We start from the raw sequence: 15,671 nt of genomic DNA, 5'->3' as shown, positions 1-15,671 counted from the left end.
TCGCCTAACTATTATCTCTCTCGTATATTGCATGATAAAATTAAATATAAATTATATGCTTTTTAGTTTAATTGAGATTACATTACTAAAAATCATAAACCATAATAAAATAAATATTTACAATGATAAAATGAGTTATCTGTATATGTAAGTTATGTATTACAACAAACTACACGACCTAATATTCATAACATACCATTAATATTTCAACCTATGATTTATCATGAGCTTTTATCACATGATATTTAAAATCCTGTTACAAATAGAAATTAATTAATTGTACTTTTAGAAAGGTCAAAGTTTATTTACATTTTTTCTTATACTTCTAGAGTATGGGGACTATATGTCCTAATTAAGTAGCAAGTCTAAATATTTATGAATATATGTTTTAATTAAATATTAACATTATTTGTTTAATTTATTAATAAGAAAAACTCGAGTGTAAAAAGAGAAAAAAATAAGGACAAATAAGTACCAGTAAAAATACTATTTTTCAATATACATTGAAATAATTTATCTTAAAAGGGTTTTTTCTTTAGTATTAAAGATACATTCAGTGTCCTAGTTATTGGATCTGGCAAAGCTAACTAAGAAAATTTAAACAGATCATATTACAAACGTGAAAAGCCCATATACACAAAACTTAGGACACCTTGTTTGTATTATTTGCATATACTTCATAATTATATATACAGATGCTTGCTATATTTTTTTAACTGAACATCTTGCAAATTATTATCTTAAGTAATTAAAATGGATAAACTTGAAAAAATGAAGTAAAGAGAAAAGGAGAGAAATGAAAACATTCGAGTTCAACAACGAAAAATATGATTAAACTTCTTTATTCCTTCCCCAACAGTTTCAATTTTCAATCCCTCTCCCTTTGCTCTTGTACATTTTGCATTGCATCATCTTGGTTCATAAAGCCTTGTTGCTACATCACAATTTCCCGTTGTTACCTTATCCTCTCCGATCAATGAAAACAAAATATAGAATGTGAACAAAACTGTCATGAACTGAAAGCACTTCCCGAAGCAGAACTAGAAAGAAAGGGTCTTTTCTTCATCTCCTAGACACCAATTTATATTTATCTAAATAATTAATCACCTCTACATTTCATAAAAGATGATGTTGTCACCATGGTTTATAAATAAAATTGCAAAACAAAAACAAAAGAAGGGAACAAATCAAAGTTTAGCTACGCTTGCTCTTTGCCATCCCAATGTGGTCTTCCTAATGTGAATTCCAAGCTCGGATTCTTGCACTCCAAATTAGAACCTCCCATGTTGTTCTTCTGTTGTGTCGAATCACACTCCTGTAACCTCATTTTGTTACTACTGTGCTAACATCATGTATTTAGACATTGTAGAGGGAAACATTTCACAGTTGTGAATATGCAAGACAAAAAATAAACTAATGACTTGCAAACAAATGTTATGTCTCTCTCATTACCTGAATTTGATGAGCTCCTGATATTGTTTGTGACTGTAGAATAGGTGATCTGAGACCATCTATGTCGTTAGACGTAGTTCTTTGTCGCGATTCTCCACAACTGTTATCAGTTCCATGAAATTCAGAACGTCACCAACAAGAACATGCAAAATATATATGTACCTCGTAGCATATAAAATAAGATTAATGTGCTAAAATGGTAGAAATAAATGTATGTGAAGATTATATATATATCAAGAGCAAATGCTATGTAACTGTGTACACACCATTTATCTCAGAGAATCTGAAATGCTTAAGCCTTTTCTACTGTTCTTTTTCCACTTTTAGTCAGGAAGAACCTCTTTAACTAACTAGTAGATATGAGCAGTCCAAATTAAAACGATATTCAAATGGAGCAAATTTTGTTTTGATGGCTGCATATTCTCACTATAGCAATTAAAACTTACATTAGAACAAAAATCATTTCAACTGCTTAGATGTTTACTTCTACAACATTTTCAGTTTATAGTGTTATGTTTGAATAGATGAGCTTAATAAGGCCAGGTGAAGCTGCATAGTTTTGTTACTTCTATATGTTATATCTGGTGCTGATTTTCTACATATATAAAGTTTTTTATATGTGGTAGTACTAAGCCGGTTTATATTTTCTAATAAAAATTGTTCATGACTTGACATTACTGAGTCACAGTAGTTTTCCACGATATTTCAATAATAGAGGCGACCCTTTCAGGTTTTCCAGCTTTTGAAAAGTACAGGCTCTGTGTGAAAGCTAGGTTAGGTTGCACAGTGAGATGGCATTTTGAGTACTAATTTATTTTACCTTAAAAGGAATTCTGGCTTTTATGTTGACTCAAATATGCAATAAATCTATTTGAAAATAGGCACTGTTAGGCCAAAGGACAAATTTAGAGATATCTAGGCACTAATAAGCTACACCTCTTGAACTGTGAAGATGGGTTTTGTTACTTATTTTGAGCAGTTTTGTTAAAACAGGCACAGCACAAAGGTACATGTCATACGTTTCACTTACTATTCATGTTAAATAGTGTTACTTGAAAAAGTCAAAATTCACATCACATATTTATACTCCAACTATAAAATATCTCAGGTGAAGGATTTTTTTACATCTTATTTTTTTCAAAGCTTCGTTATCATGCAAGAGAGTCTACTTATCACCTTGAGGTGTAATGTGTATGTATGTATGTATCTTGAGCATCCACTTTTACTTCTTTAAGAAGAATATAATTTCTATTTCAAGAACAAACACAAAGAGTCTCTTGCTTAATACAGTATGTATATATAAGAGGTTTCAACTCTCAAAACCCTCTATCAGGAATCTCTAAGCTAAGCACAATGGTGGAAAAATAAAACAATGTACACCGTTTGAGGCCAAAACAGCTGCAGTATATAGAATATGCTCATTTCCTCCATGGACAATACATAATGTGGTTTCAGTATATACATTGTTAATAAGAATATCTGAAGTTAAAGACACTCATACTCGATAAGAAGACTCCATATATACATATATATAACACTAAAAAGGTATGCTTAAAGAAGCAGCATTAATGGTGGGTAGCAGAAGGAGTTGTTAATAAGCACATATTAACAATTCCTTCAAAGGAGAAAAGAAAAAGGGCATGCAGCTATAGGTGCTGTGTTTTTCTTTTATCCTAATTAGCGTTTCATTATGTCTTGAAAGCTTTCCTTTATTATATACCCATCATGTCTTCAATATAGATCTCTGGTGAAAAAATTCGCTGAGGTACAAAAGATATATAAAAGAAAGAAAAACAACCAAACACAAGCAAAGCAAAAGCTGACACAAGAACCCTTTTTATTCTTCATAAATAAAGAATCCGGTGGACGTGGGTTTGCAATGCATTGATATCCATTAGATACCATGCAAAGGCAAAAGCAAATAAAAGCACAATCATAAACATGTACGTTCAAACAGCCTGCAAACTACACAGAGATATTAAATATATAAATAATTTATGATCTCAAAAATTGGTAACAAGTGTTGTACCTTGAAGAATTACTCCAAAGAGTGGTGGTGGAAGAGTAGTCCATGTCTTGTTGCGCCACCCAATCCGGCCGCCCTCTGTGGCTGGGAAATTGCCGGAGACTGCCCCGATCGGCGGTGCTGCCAATAGGAGATAAGTCATCCTCTCCAGACCCATCTGAATGGCCTGCAAAGTCAAAAGCTTTTAACATTTCAGATATATAGTATACACATGTTTATTATATATGCATGCATGCATCTCAGTACTATGTATAATTTATTTTGGACTAGTGTCGAGTCTTGTTAAACATCTGATACCTCTGTGGAAAGCTTTTTTTTTTTATTAAAGGGTGTGTGGTTTGTGTAAAAGTACGAGAGGAGGAACAAGAAAGGAATAGTTTGCGGTAAAATTAAAGGTAATAGTAAAAAAAATGTAGGGTCTAGAAAGAACATGGTGTGACATTATTTCCCTATTATGTTATGACAAAAAAATTTAGTTGTTGCATGCTTAAGAAAAAGATAAGGCTGCTAAAAAAAGAAAAAATGGGTTGAAGATTAAGCAATACGAATTACCTGAAGACGCTGCAGGTTTGTCAGTGGTCTTAACAGTTCGATACATCTGGGAAGAAGTCATAAACAAAAACAAGGCATTATATAAAAGGCTTTTCCATGGTTGGAAGAAAATCCATTAATTAGTGTGCGTGACTGCGCGAGATGTGTATATATGTATATAAAAATCCAAATTTTTTATTGCAAAATTCATTAAAGAATAGAAAATCATTTCCCATTTAGATCCCTTTTTTCACTCTCTCTCTCTCTCTCTTTCTATGTTGGCTTCTGGGATTGTCTGGGTGGGTTACCTCATTAATCACGAGGTTGATGTTTGATGAGGTTGTAATGAGAGGGTGTATTATTGGAAAATGATGATCTTTGTCTGTTCTCTCTCTTTCAAAGCAGAAACTGTTTTCTGTCTGGTCTTCTCAGACGTTAAAGGCTCCCTACTCAGCTGACTACAGACTTTAAATTCATTCATCCACTCCCACATTCACTGCTTTCTTCATCGGTTACCGTGCCAGTAGGATAGACAACAAACACCGCCCCACATGAACATAGAGAGAGAGAACACAAAGAGAGATTCAAAACTATACCTGCAAATGGCTTTTCACATGAGCTAGTGTTAGATCCTTCACATCCATGAGCTCAAGAACTGATTTTGGAGTAGCTCCTGATTCCACCATATCCAAACGCATTACATAAATAAAAGTCAATAATTTAATACATAGACACTAGTACACGCCCTCAACTCATTGATAAGAATAAAGAACAAGACAAAGTAGAAAATTAAAATATAGTCAACTTTAGAAAATGAGAGGTTAAACAGCAAAAAAAAAAATCTTTCTTTTTGATGAAATCAACTACATGAATACTATTAAAAATAGAGGGGTTAAGAGAAATTAAGAAAAGTTAAAAGGGAAGAAAATTAATGAAACATTGTTTACTTTCATGGCCTCCGAGAAGTTCAACCGCATGGACGAATCGAGCGTGGAGGGTGCTTGTCCACCTCATTCTGGGTGCTCTCATGCTCCTCTTGTTGGGAAGCTTAGACAAAAACCTTGATCTCATGAACCCTGAAGAGGCTTCTGAAGAGCCTACCCCATATTGGTGCAATGGATGAGATTTGAAAGCATCGCCGGAAAACCCATTAAACCTGGTGGCAGTGGCTGCCCTACACCCCACGGTGGAACCGTTGTTCAAGAAGGACATGGGATCCACGAAGTAAGGCGAAGGTGAAGAAGAAGGAGCGGTTGTGGAGCACAGAGAGGAACACGAGGAAGAGAGAGAGGGGTAAGAAGGCATGTGATGATATAAGCACATCTTGGTATGAGGATCTTTGTTGTCTCTAGCATGGTCCATGGACACAAAAGGGAACGAACGGTTGTGATACACCGGAATCCCCTTGATTGGCCTCAAGCCGTCTGATGATGATACATCAAGCAATGAAACTCCATAGTTTATGTGATTCAAGGGAGTGTTGGCACTTGCAGGAACACTCGTCGCAGTAGTACTACTAGTAGTAGTGTTGTTGCTGGTGTGGAGAAGATGATGGAAATGGGTTTGGGTTGGATAATAAGGGTTGTGTGTTGTTGGAGTTGGTGTTGGTGCTGGTGCTGGTGCTGGTGCTGGTGTTTCTCTTGCTGAAGTGAAATTTCTTCCAAGAGAGAGTTCTGTGTGGGCTTGAGACACAGTTCTTGAAGGGAAACTAGGTTGGGGTTCATAATTGGTGATGTGGTTGGTATTGGAAATCAATGAAGAAGAGATGCTTGGGGGGCTTATGTGAAGAGAAAGATCAGGAGCAGTGGTTGAGGTAGGCTCAATGAAAATCCCCTCCAAGGTCATCTTCTTTATTTGGATGGCTTGAAGCTCACAAAATATATATATGTATATATCAAACACCTTTCCTTTTCCTTTATTAAAATGGCATCAGATTTTGACACTGCTGAGCAATTAAAAGTGCAATATTCACAAGGTGAGGAGGAGGATATATAAGCTAGCTAGACCCTGCAACAGTGTGTGTAATGTAATCCCTTTTTCACTTTTGTATTTTCAGTCTTTCCCAAGAAAAGAATCTGGAAAGCTTACCAAGAACAAGTTGTGAAAAAAGAGAAAGAAAAAAAAGGGAGAGAAATTAAGCTAAGATGAAGAAAAGGAGGTAGCCAGCTACTACAAGAACTGAGTGTTGGAAATCTTCGCCAAACAAAAAACAGACATGCTGAAGAGGTTGTTGTGACTGTGATGAGAGATGAAAGAGAGAGAGAGGTAGAAGTGAGTGAGGTAGAAGGAATGAAATTTTAAAAGGGAATTGAATTAATAAAATGAGAAAGAAAATGGAGAGAGGAATGGGAAGGAAAAGAGGTGGATTTGAGTTTTGTTTTCCTCGAGAGTATATATCGGAAAATGACAGTAGAAGAAGATGAAGGAAGAAGATAGAGCACAAGATGTTTCTGTTTTTCTCTTTCTCTCTCTCTTTAGTCAAAACCCACAAAAAATTGTACCAAAAAATAAGGTGAGTTTGGATTTCCCTTCCGCGGAGTGGACGGGATAAAAACTCTTAGACAGAGAAACACACTCTCACTGTGATTCTTTTTCCCCCACTCCCTTCGCTACCATCATCATCACCATCACAATCAAATATAATATTCATAATATTATTGTAATTATTATTCTTTTAAGTAAATTAACCACTGTTGTCTCATTTTCTTCCTTAAATAGGAATGCTTAGCTATAGGACAATACTCTTCTTTCCTACAAAAATATTTCGTTTTTCTCACACACACACACACACCTTTGGTTTCGGATTTTGTAATCTTCTCTGCACCAAAATAAAAACAACCACACACACACAAAAACAGCTGATTGACTTATCAAACGGTGACAAAAAACCCACCCTGTTTTTTCTTTCTTTCTTCATTACCCTTTATTCCTGTTTTTGAAAACCATTCAAAGACTTTCACTCTCAATTTAATTCCAGTGTAAAACTTTCTCTCCCTCTCTCTCTTGTGAATATTTTATTAAATTTTAATGATGTGCACTTCAAGATTTTCTCCATTGATTAGTTGGGAAATTATTAGAAATAATGGTGGGATTTTTAATTTTGATTTTGCTAACCAGGCCACACATGCTAATCAATCAAATTAAATAAGCATTCATTACATTTAGCTAATCAACCAATTACTTCAAATTATCGTTTTATCAATTTCAATATCCACACTTCTGCCATTTTAAAACTTTTACTGTTCATCCTATACTTTTCACTTTCAATTGTTCATCCATAAACAACCTACTAGTTTCTTTTGTTTAGAGAAATAAAAGATTGAAAATTGAATGAGGGTTTGACACTATGGCAAGCTTGTATATTGGAATGATTGAAAATCCTTTGGCATTGACCAGTGTTGAAGATGGGTTAGGGTTTCCAAAACCCTAGGCTAAATCGAAGATAATAGTAATTTTATGATAAAAAAAGATGCAATCCATAAGTGTGATATTGGGAAGTAACCCCTATCTTTAAATGCTGACACCGTAGATGACAAACAATGCTCTAAGCTTGGTCTTGGAGTCTCAGCTTTTTTAATCAAGCAGTTAATTAATGAAGGTTTATAGTTAGTGTATTGTCCCACTGCCACCAACTCCAATGTTACCAAAGGAAAACACTAATTCAGAGGCACTGTTTGCGGGAACCATTAAATGCTCAAATTGGGTACAGTGAACTTCATTAATTTCTTCAGCTTTCACATACACATTTTTTTATTTTTTTATTTAACTAAACTAAATTCTTTTTTTATTTTTATTAATGTAAGTGCTCGTGCAATAATGTAATTTTTTATTTTATTTAAAACAATGTTTTTGCCTCCCTGTCCAAAACCTCACCATCATAATTCATGACCTTGTTCTTTTCTCAGACAACCCTCCAACCATTCTCCTACAATTTCTGTCATCTTCTTTTGACGCGTTATGGTGATATAATGGTCTTTACCCAACATGCACAGAGAAGTAGTTAAATATTTCATTCGTATTGTTCATCGAATAATACCAAATATTAAATAAAAAATACTCCTTCTACAGAGCTTGATCATACATAAGACCTTGAATCAAATTTCCTATCTTCTCCATGCATGCCCAGGAATTTACTTCAAATTTCTAATGTTTCAGTTTATCATAACTAAAATACCTTTTGCACCACTCCTCTGCATTGCTCATTTCATTTTTCAAAATAGTTTTTACTATTTAAGCTTTTGTGCAAGTGTAATATTTTCAAAAAATATATAAATTTAAAACAAGTCTTAAAAATAACTTTTTCAACAGATAATTTATTATTTTAGATTGTACGTGTGTGTGTGTGTGTTTAAATGATTTAAATTTAATCTCTCTACCTTGTTTGATTGTATAAGAAATATGATTTTAAAAAATGAAAGAAAAAATACTTTGAAAAGGTTTTAAATGATTCATTTTTCATTTGAACTTAAATTTCATTCTATAAGTGATTAAATATTCCAAATTTTCTCCTAAGTTGCTTAATTAACTAGTCATCTAATTCACCAACATGCTATACCACTCAAGAGATAATAGTGGATAGGTCAATTATAAGATTGATCAAGGTAAGTTGTCGTTCTTCTAATATAATTTTATTTATTTTTATCATTCTTTTGGAAAGAGAAGTTGTACTTTGGTTGTTTAATCAAGTATAAAAGGGGATCTAATGGCAATATAAACAAAAGGAGATGTCGATGGTATAAAGTTTTGGAAGTTCTTTTACCCTGCTCAAAAGTTTTGGTTGCTATAGAGACATTTTATTGCAATACAATTTAGGTAAAGAAAAGTAATTAAGTACATTATTTATTTGAGTTTTGAATTAACATAATGTTTTGAATTGATGTTGAGATTCCTTTGAATTGAAATTGAGTGCAATTATGGCTTGAATTATATACACTGATTTTGTATTACATTCTAATTCTAATTTGGATATTAACTGTATGTATATATTTGTATAGATTTCAATTATAGATTAAATTGAAGTCTATACTTTGACATCTAAATAAAATTTTTAAAAATTGTGGTGGTATTTTTTAAAATATTTGTACAATTATAGGCAACAGTTCAAGGGTAACTGAAACCTATACTCACCGAAATCTATACTCATGTATAGTTGTTTAAATATTTTCAAAATAGTTCGTCGTGTCATTATAGGATTCAGTTCTTTAAATAACATATAATTATGGGTATGGGATTTAATTATTCTTGAATCGTTTTCTATAGTTGTACAAATATTTTTTTAAATGTCATTGGCCATTATAGGTTTCCATTCTTTACAAATCTAAAAATTATACTAATGCGGTCAAGGTATAAGTTTTAGTAATCCTTGAATCCATGTTTATAATTTTGTACAAATATTTAAAAAAAAAAGTCACTGCACCATTTTAAGGTTATTTTTTCTTAAAAGCAAAGCATGTTAGGTGACGTCATTGTTGCACTAGTGTGGCATAAGGTAAGGTGGATCCCAATATTAATTTTGATCGGTCAAGTGTGAGTCCCTAGTGAGACTTACTTGATATGAGTTTTCAGAAAAAGGTTGAATGTTACAAATTATCCTGATATTATAGACGACAAAATTTAGTGCTATAATGTGGTCTTCAGTTATTAATCATGTTATATTTGTTGTTAATATGTTACCAGAATTGAAAATTGAGATATTATTTGAGTTTTTACCTAATGAAAAAATGTTGGGATTTTTAGGACTTTTGAAAATGTGAGGGATATGAGATATATGAGAGATATATGTGATATGTTATACAGAGGAACATGTTTTTGTATTTTATTGATATACTCTATATATAGAGCAAAATATAACATATGTCAAGTATAAAATATTTAGAATATCTCACTCCTAATCTAAAATAATAACAAATTTCTAAAACTGACACATATCTCTAAACCCTAAACCCTAAACCCTAAAACACATATCTCTAAAACTGAAATATTTTCTAAAAACTAATTTAAATAAAAAATATATTAAGTAATATTCTCAACAAAAAATACTACAAGAAAATTATCAAATAACAATCAATATTAGAGACTAAAATAATTAGTCATTATATTGACTAAATTAGATACCATTTTATAAACTAAAAATTATTGATATCTATTCTTGCCTAAAAACAACGTCTCTACCGAACTTATAAAGGTCGGTAATATCAGTCTGTTTAGCGTGCCAAAAAATAGATGCCTTACTCCAAACCTGAGTCACCCTCTTATCCCCACCTCCTCTCTAATCGTGACACAGACTTCGGGGGATGACGACCTTGACTCCCGCATATCCGGGATGGTAACGACATCCTTGTTCGAATATCTCGGGATCTAACTGTCCTCAATCAAAGTCGGTAACATGGGTCTGATACAACTCAGATTCGCCAGGGGTGCAATATCTAAAATAGTCTCAACTGTAAATAAAAATTGCAATTAATATATGAATTACATTCTGAATCCTTCTCTAACATTAATTACTTATTTTGACTTCAAAATTTCAAACATAGAAGTTTTTTTTCTTGAATGTAATTTTCTTTAATACAAATTAGAATAACCTAATGGTTTCTACTTAATATATTTATTTTTATTGATAAAAAAGTATTGCCACCATTAATTGAACATTTTCTGAATTTGTGAAACATCAAATTCAGTGGTAACTAAATCAAACAACAATTTGGAATAATGATTTTGTTGATGAACAAGTATAATGTCATGATCACAATTCATAACATAGCACCTTAGATATTATAGTTAAAATTGAAAATTTGAACTTAAAAAGGTCAATGTTTGAAATTTCAACAGGAGTGGAGGGTGAAAATGTATGAGAAGATAATATGATACCTTCATCCGTACAAGCATTATGAAAGGCTTAAAAAAGTAGATGAATATATAGTTTTGTCAAAATTCTATATGGTTAAAATTCTTGCCATTGTCAAAGAAGGTTTTAAATGTAACAGAAAAAGAAAAATGTTTCTTAATGTATTGGTCAGAAGACTGTCATAACATCCATAAAAATCCTCTGCTCTTCTGTGTTGACACTCATATTAGGCACAACTTAGGTAAAGGTTAAGAAGGAGCCATTTCATTTTGTACTTCTACATCATAATTTTATCAATTCTCAGAAATATTATTTATTACACAACTCTGCAACTAGTTTTTTGGGTCAATTATCAATTACAGTACAACTTTGCTGTAAGATTAGGTCAGTGAAAACATTTCAAATTGAATGTGTGATGTTCAAATGTTAAAATAAAATATATTTTGCTCTGTTTCTTTCATGGCTATAAGATCCACGTGGAACATATAAGGTCAATAATATACTAAGACTAGTGACAATATACAACATTAAAAAAAAAATGTGCTAAAATTTGTTTTGATATTATTCAGTCATCACCTTTTAAAAACTGAACTCTAAACAATTTAATCTAGAAATTTTGTATAAAGTATGAGTAATTAAATTCAAACTTGAATTATACTGTAACATCAAATTTAACTTTAATTATTATTGTTGAATTGATGGAATTAATCTTAAACCAGTTAGCGGGACATATACATATACTAGTGTTTTTTCGGGATTTTGTCCCTTGGCTTCTTCTTTTTAAGTTTCAATTTTCTTTATTCCCTGTGCTTAAAATATTAAAATTCTTATAATTTCTTTTATTACATGGATACTTCCATTATTTGACTCTAATATGCTTAAAAAAATTAATAATATTAATTGAATGAGAAAAATATAAATTTAAGCCATTTTATTCACTTATGTTAATTAATGTGTAATATTTGATCTTGTTTTAATTAAAATTAAATTTTAAATGAACCACTTATAGAAGTGTGTAGAGAGAGAATACACATTATTTTTTATTTAATTTATAATTTTATCTTCTTAAAAATTATTATGTTCTCTAACTTTAAAGAAGAATATGACTACTGATATTTTAAGTAGTCTTGAGGTACAAACTACATAAAAAGATTAGTAAGTGAAACATCGAGGGAGTTATGGTTGATGGATTACTTGGATTATTATTTGATTTTTTGAAGTTGTTATTAGGGAAAGCTTAAGCTTATAATCATATTACATCTAAGTAAAGGGATTGATGTTTAAATCTATTTAATGAATTGGTTGTTTACATATATAAAATGTATGATGGTTGAATTGTTAGATATATGCATATGAAATATGTATATCTATTGTACTTTGTTCATTTTAGTTCAATGTAGGTGGTTAGTTTAGTTACGTTAGTAAGCTTTGTTTTAGTTCTGTCTTTTATATATATATATATATATATATATATATATATATATATATATATATATATATATATATATAAAACTTGTAATAAGGTATCACATCCTTATGAATTTATCTTCTTTGAATAAATCTTTTTTCTTTTCTGCATAGTGTTTCTTGAAATAATATTTTATTTATCCAAACATCATGAAACCACTTAAGGGTAGTTTTCTCAATTATGAAAATGAAGTCAATTAAACAATGATATACATATGTGTGATTAATTACATATGTAATAATAATATATTATTAATGCATTTATCCATGATGATATACATATAATAAAGATAATAAAAGGTAAGAACATTATTAATATATGTGAATAATAATGTTTGTGTTTTGATTTAGTTAAGGAGGTAGGTAAGTGAGGTTAGGAAGGTAGAAAAAATGAGGAAAAGGGAAAGCATAATTGTTAGAAAAAGTGGAATGAAGAAAAGAAGAGGTTTTGTTTGTGATGATTGGAAAATGGAGTTAGATATTTGTAACCCACATGATGACATTTATTAGATGTCAGATTGAGAAGAATGTATGGTAGAGAATATGGAATGGCGTGTATTATCATACTTAATATTTGGTACAGAGGTGTACCGTGCAAACAATGTTCATTCCTCTCTTCCATCATCACCAACCATTCATCATCATGGTCCCATCATATCAAACATAGCCCCCCACATCTTCAAAATAACAATAACCTCTCTCTAACCATTCTTCTTTTTTTTCAATCCTATCTCCCCTTAACTTATTATGACATTAATTATCACATTTACTTTACAAACATAAATTCTAATTTAAACATGCACTTCAAAATCAAAATAGTTTGGGTGAATATTTCAATCATATTAACTATTAACATTGCATGTGTTTTTACTTTTTCTTTTTCTTTTTTTTTTTTAAAGGAGGGAATTATGTTTGTCCATGAAACACTGTTTCCATTTTTCTATAAATATTTGAGAGATTTTGTTTTTTTTTTCCTGCAAAATAATATATTTTTAATATTATTTTCTCTAATTTTATTTTTTTTATAAACCCTGGCCGACGATATATATTACCGTTAAACTTTTACTGTATATATTTCAAATATGTAACATATTGAAATTAATAACATTGCACGTGTTTTTTTAAAGGAGAAAATTGAGCTTCTTTTTTTTAAAACATATTTTAGATCACTTATTTTGTATCCAAGATAGAATAACTAAAAAGAAGAGGACTTTTAATGTCTATTTTTATAAGAATAGATTTAAAAAATAACATTATCTTTCAAGTAACGTCAATTGTTTCCTAAGTTTGCTAAGGAAACTAAATACGTTGAGTTACGATCAATTACTACTCTCTTAAGTAATAAAAAACAAACTAATTATTTTAGTACTATTATACCTTAACTATAAATTATCTTTTTTATTATATTTATAAGATTCAAAGTAAACAATCTTCTTTTTAAAAAACAAACTAATTATTTTAGTACTAATGCAAAAGTTGTAATGCAATAAATAGCTTTTAATAGACAATTTGAACAACAAAACAATTATAATAACTAAATTGTGTATTTCAACCCTAAAACATTTATATAGCAAACTATTTAAAGTGTATGAAAAAGAAATCATAACTTAGTCACATAAATATTATATTACAATAATGTAGTTTGAACACATATTTTAAAGATTCACTAAAACAAAGGATTCTGATTACGTTATATACCTCGATTATGACTTAATTGAAGCATTAAATGATGCGATGACATTTTTACAATTTTTATGTCTCGGTTCAACATATACCTAAAACAGAAAATACCTTTATGCTTCGATTCTTAGAAAATTGGTGCCAAAAGGTCTTATATGCCTCGGTTTTGAAGACTCGAAGCCTAAAAGTATGCTAATATTTCAAAAAGGCCACTAGGGCAGTGATATTTAGTCTCGGGTGAAATTGAATCAGTGCCAGAAACTGTTTTCTGTTTAGGTTAAAAATTGAATCGAGACCAAAAATTGTTTTCTGCCTTGGGTAGAATTGAACCGATGCCAAAAATTGTTTTTTGCCTCAGTTAAAAATTGAACCGAGGCCAAAAGGTTCGTTAGGGCTCAAAAATTGCAAATCACTTTTTTTCTCCTTCTTCCTCGCGTGCATGCGTTCTCTCTATCAACCACCCACCTCTGCTACTGTTGTAGCGCTCTGGCCACTCGTGAGTACTCGACGTTTGGCTCATTCGCTTTACGGCTTGGCGAAGTGCAATTTGGGGCTCGCAAAGTGGGCAAGAATTCGTTGTGTTGCAAGTGTGTGGCATATTGGTGTTGTGCGTGGATGGAGATCTGTTGTTGATGGTCGTGAACGTGTAGGTGGCGCAACGTGAAGAAACTTGTCGTTGCGGCATAGGTGGTTTCGCTATTTGGGGGAGGAGACGCGATTTAGGGTTTGTGATTTTTGTTTGTGTTTATGCAAGTGTGGTGTTCACATTTTCGTGTATGAAGAACATGGAGGTTCCGTGGTGGTGGCATGATTCACAAATTGCTCTTACATTGAAGGAGAAGATTGTGGTGGCTGCGGATCTTTGGATGTGAGTTTCTGACATGGCGGTGACTGACAAAGCTGTTGTGGAACCATGGTGGCTGCCTAGGATTTCTAATGGTGAAGAAGCACATATGGCCTCAATTCTCAGCAAAACCGAGGCAAAACATGGAGTTTCTGCGTCGATTGAGACTCGAGACAAAAAGTTAACCTTTTGTGGCATCATCGTAATATGCTTCGATTCTAGAACCGGGGCAAAATGACAAAAATAACCGCTGCCAAAAGTCCTTCCTGCATTAGTGGCGATTTCTCTCTTTTACATTTTCTTTTTATACAATGACCTTTATGAATGTTTGTAGAAGTTATGAAGACTATTTTGATGGTTTAAATATATCCTTGTAGGTGTTTTACGGTGGAGGCATTTTCCTTTGATTGTATTGAAGTTTTTGTAGGAAAAAATTGGTCATTAAAGTAAGTACTCTATATCTCCATTGTAATAGAAACCATGTTGATTCTAAGTATTTCAAGCATGGAAGTCTATGAATGTTTCCGTTGAAATTTTTTTATTGGTTTAATTCTTTAATTTAAACATGTTCAATAAATTGGAATTTTGAAATTAATTTTTTAGGAGTGAATAATATTATATGGTGCTTAAAATTAGAATTTAGAATTTATAAATAGTGAAAAATATGGGGACAAGTCTTTTAGTGAGTGAATTAATCATGTAGTCATTACTTTGTTTAAAAAGATTGTGATTAAATTTAAAAAAAAATGTAGTTTAGATTAACCGTAGATGTAAGATATATTGAATATGTTAAGGTGGTATTATTTGTTTTTGTTGTATTAATTTGA

The 15,671-nt window shown here is 31.5% G+C and overlaps 1 protein-coding gene across 1 annotated transcript; it reads right to left on the bottom strand.

Moving 5' to 3' along the window:
• Positions 1–1,067: 1,067 nt before the first annotated feature.
• On the bottom strand, positions 1,068–6,523 carry LOC114193599 (transcription repressor KAN1-like). Its single transcript, XM_028083470.1, has 6 exons — positions 4,957–6,523; positions 4,606–4,682; positions 4,031–4,076; positions 3,482–3,644; positions 1,453–1,552; positions 1,068–1,315 (listed from the first exon to the last, which is right to left on the bottom strand). Exons 1-6 carry the CDS (start codon positions 5,852–5,854, stop codon positions 1,199–1,201), a joined length of 1,401 nt encoding a protein of 466 aa, XP_027939271.1. The 5' UTR covers positions 5,855–6,523; the 3' UTR covers positions 1,068–1,198.
• Between the last annotated feature and the right edge of the window lie 9,148 nt (positions 6,524–15,671).

The sequence above is a fragment of the Vigna unguiculata genome, chromosome 8 (genome assembly GCF_004118075.2).
Source record: "Vigna unguiculata cultivar IT97K-499-35 chromosome 8, ASM411807v1, whole genome shotgun sequence".
NCBI classification, from domain to species: Eukaryota; Viridiplantae; Streptophyta; class Magnoliopsida; order Fabales; family Fabaceae; genus Vigna; species Vigna unguiculata.
The sequence above is the reverse complement of the archived record's forward strand: the minus strand, read 5'-3'. Positions and strand labels throughout refer to the sequence as shown.

What these genes read in the sequence shown, in the direction of transcription:
- LOC114193599 (XM_028083470.1), bottom strand. Translation starts at nt 5,854, where the DNA reads ATGACCTTGGAGGGGATTTTCATTGAGCCTACCTCAACCACTGCTCCT. An exon ending in ATGTGAAAAGCCATTTGCAG is followed by an intron (nt 4,077 to 4,605) that starts GTATAGTTTTGA and finishes ACTTCTTCCCAG; the next exon opens with ATGTATCGAACTGTTAAGAC. An exon ending in CAGGAGCTCATCAAATTCAG is followed by an intron (nt 1,316 to 1,452) that starts GTAATGAGAGAG and finishes ATGAGGTTACAG; the next exon opens with GAGTGTGATTCGACACAACA.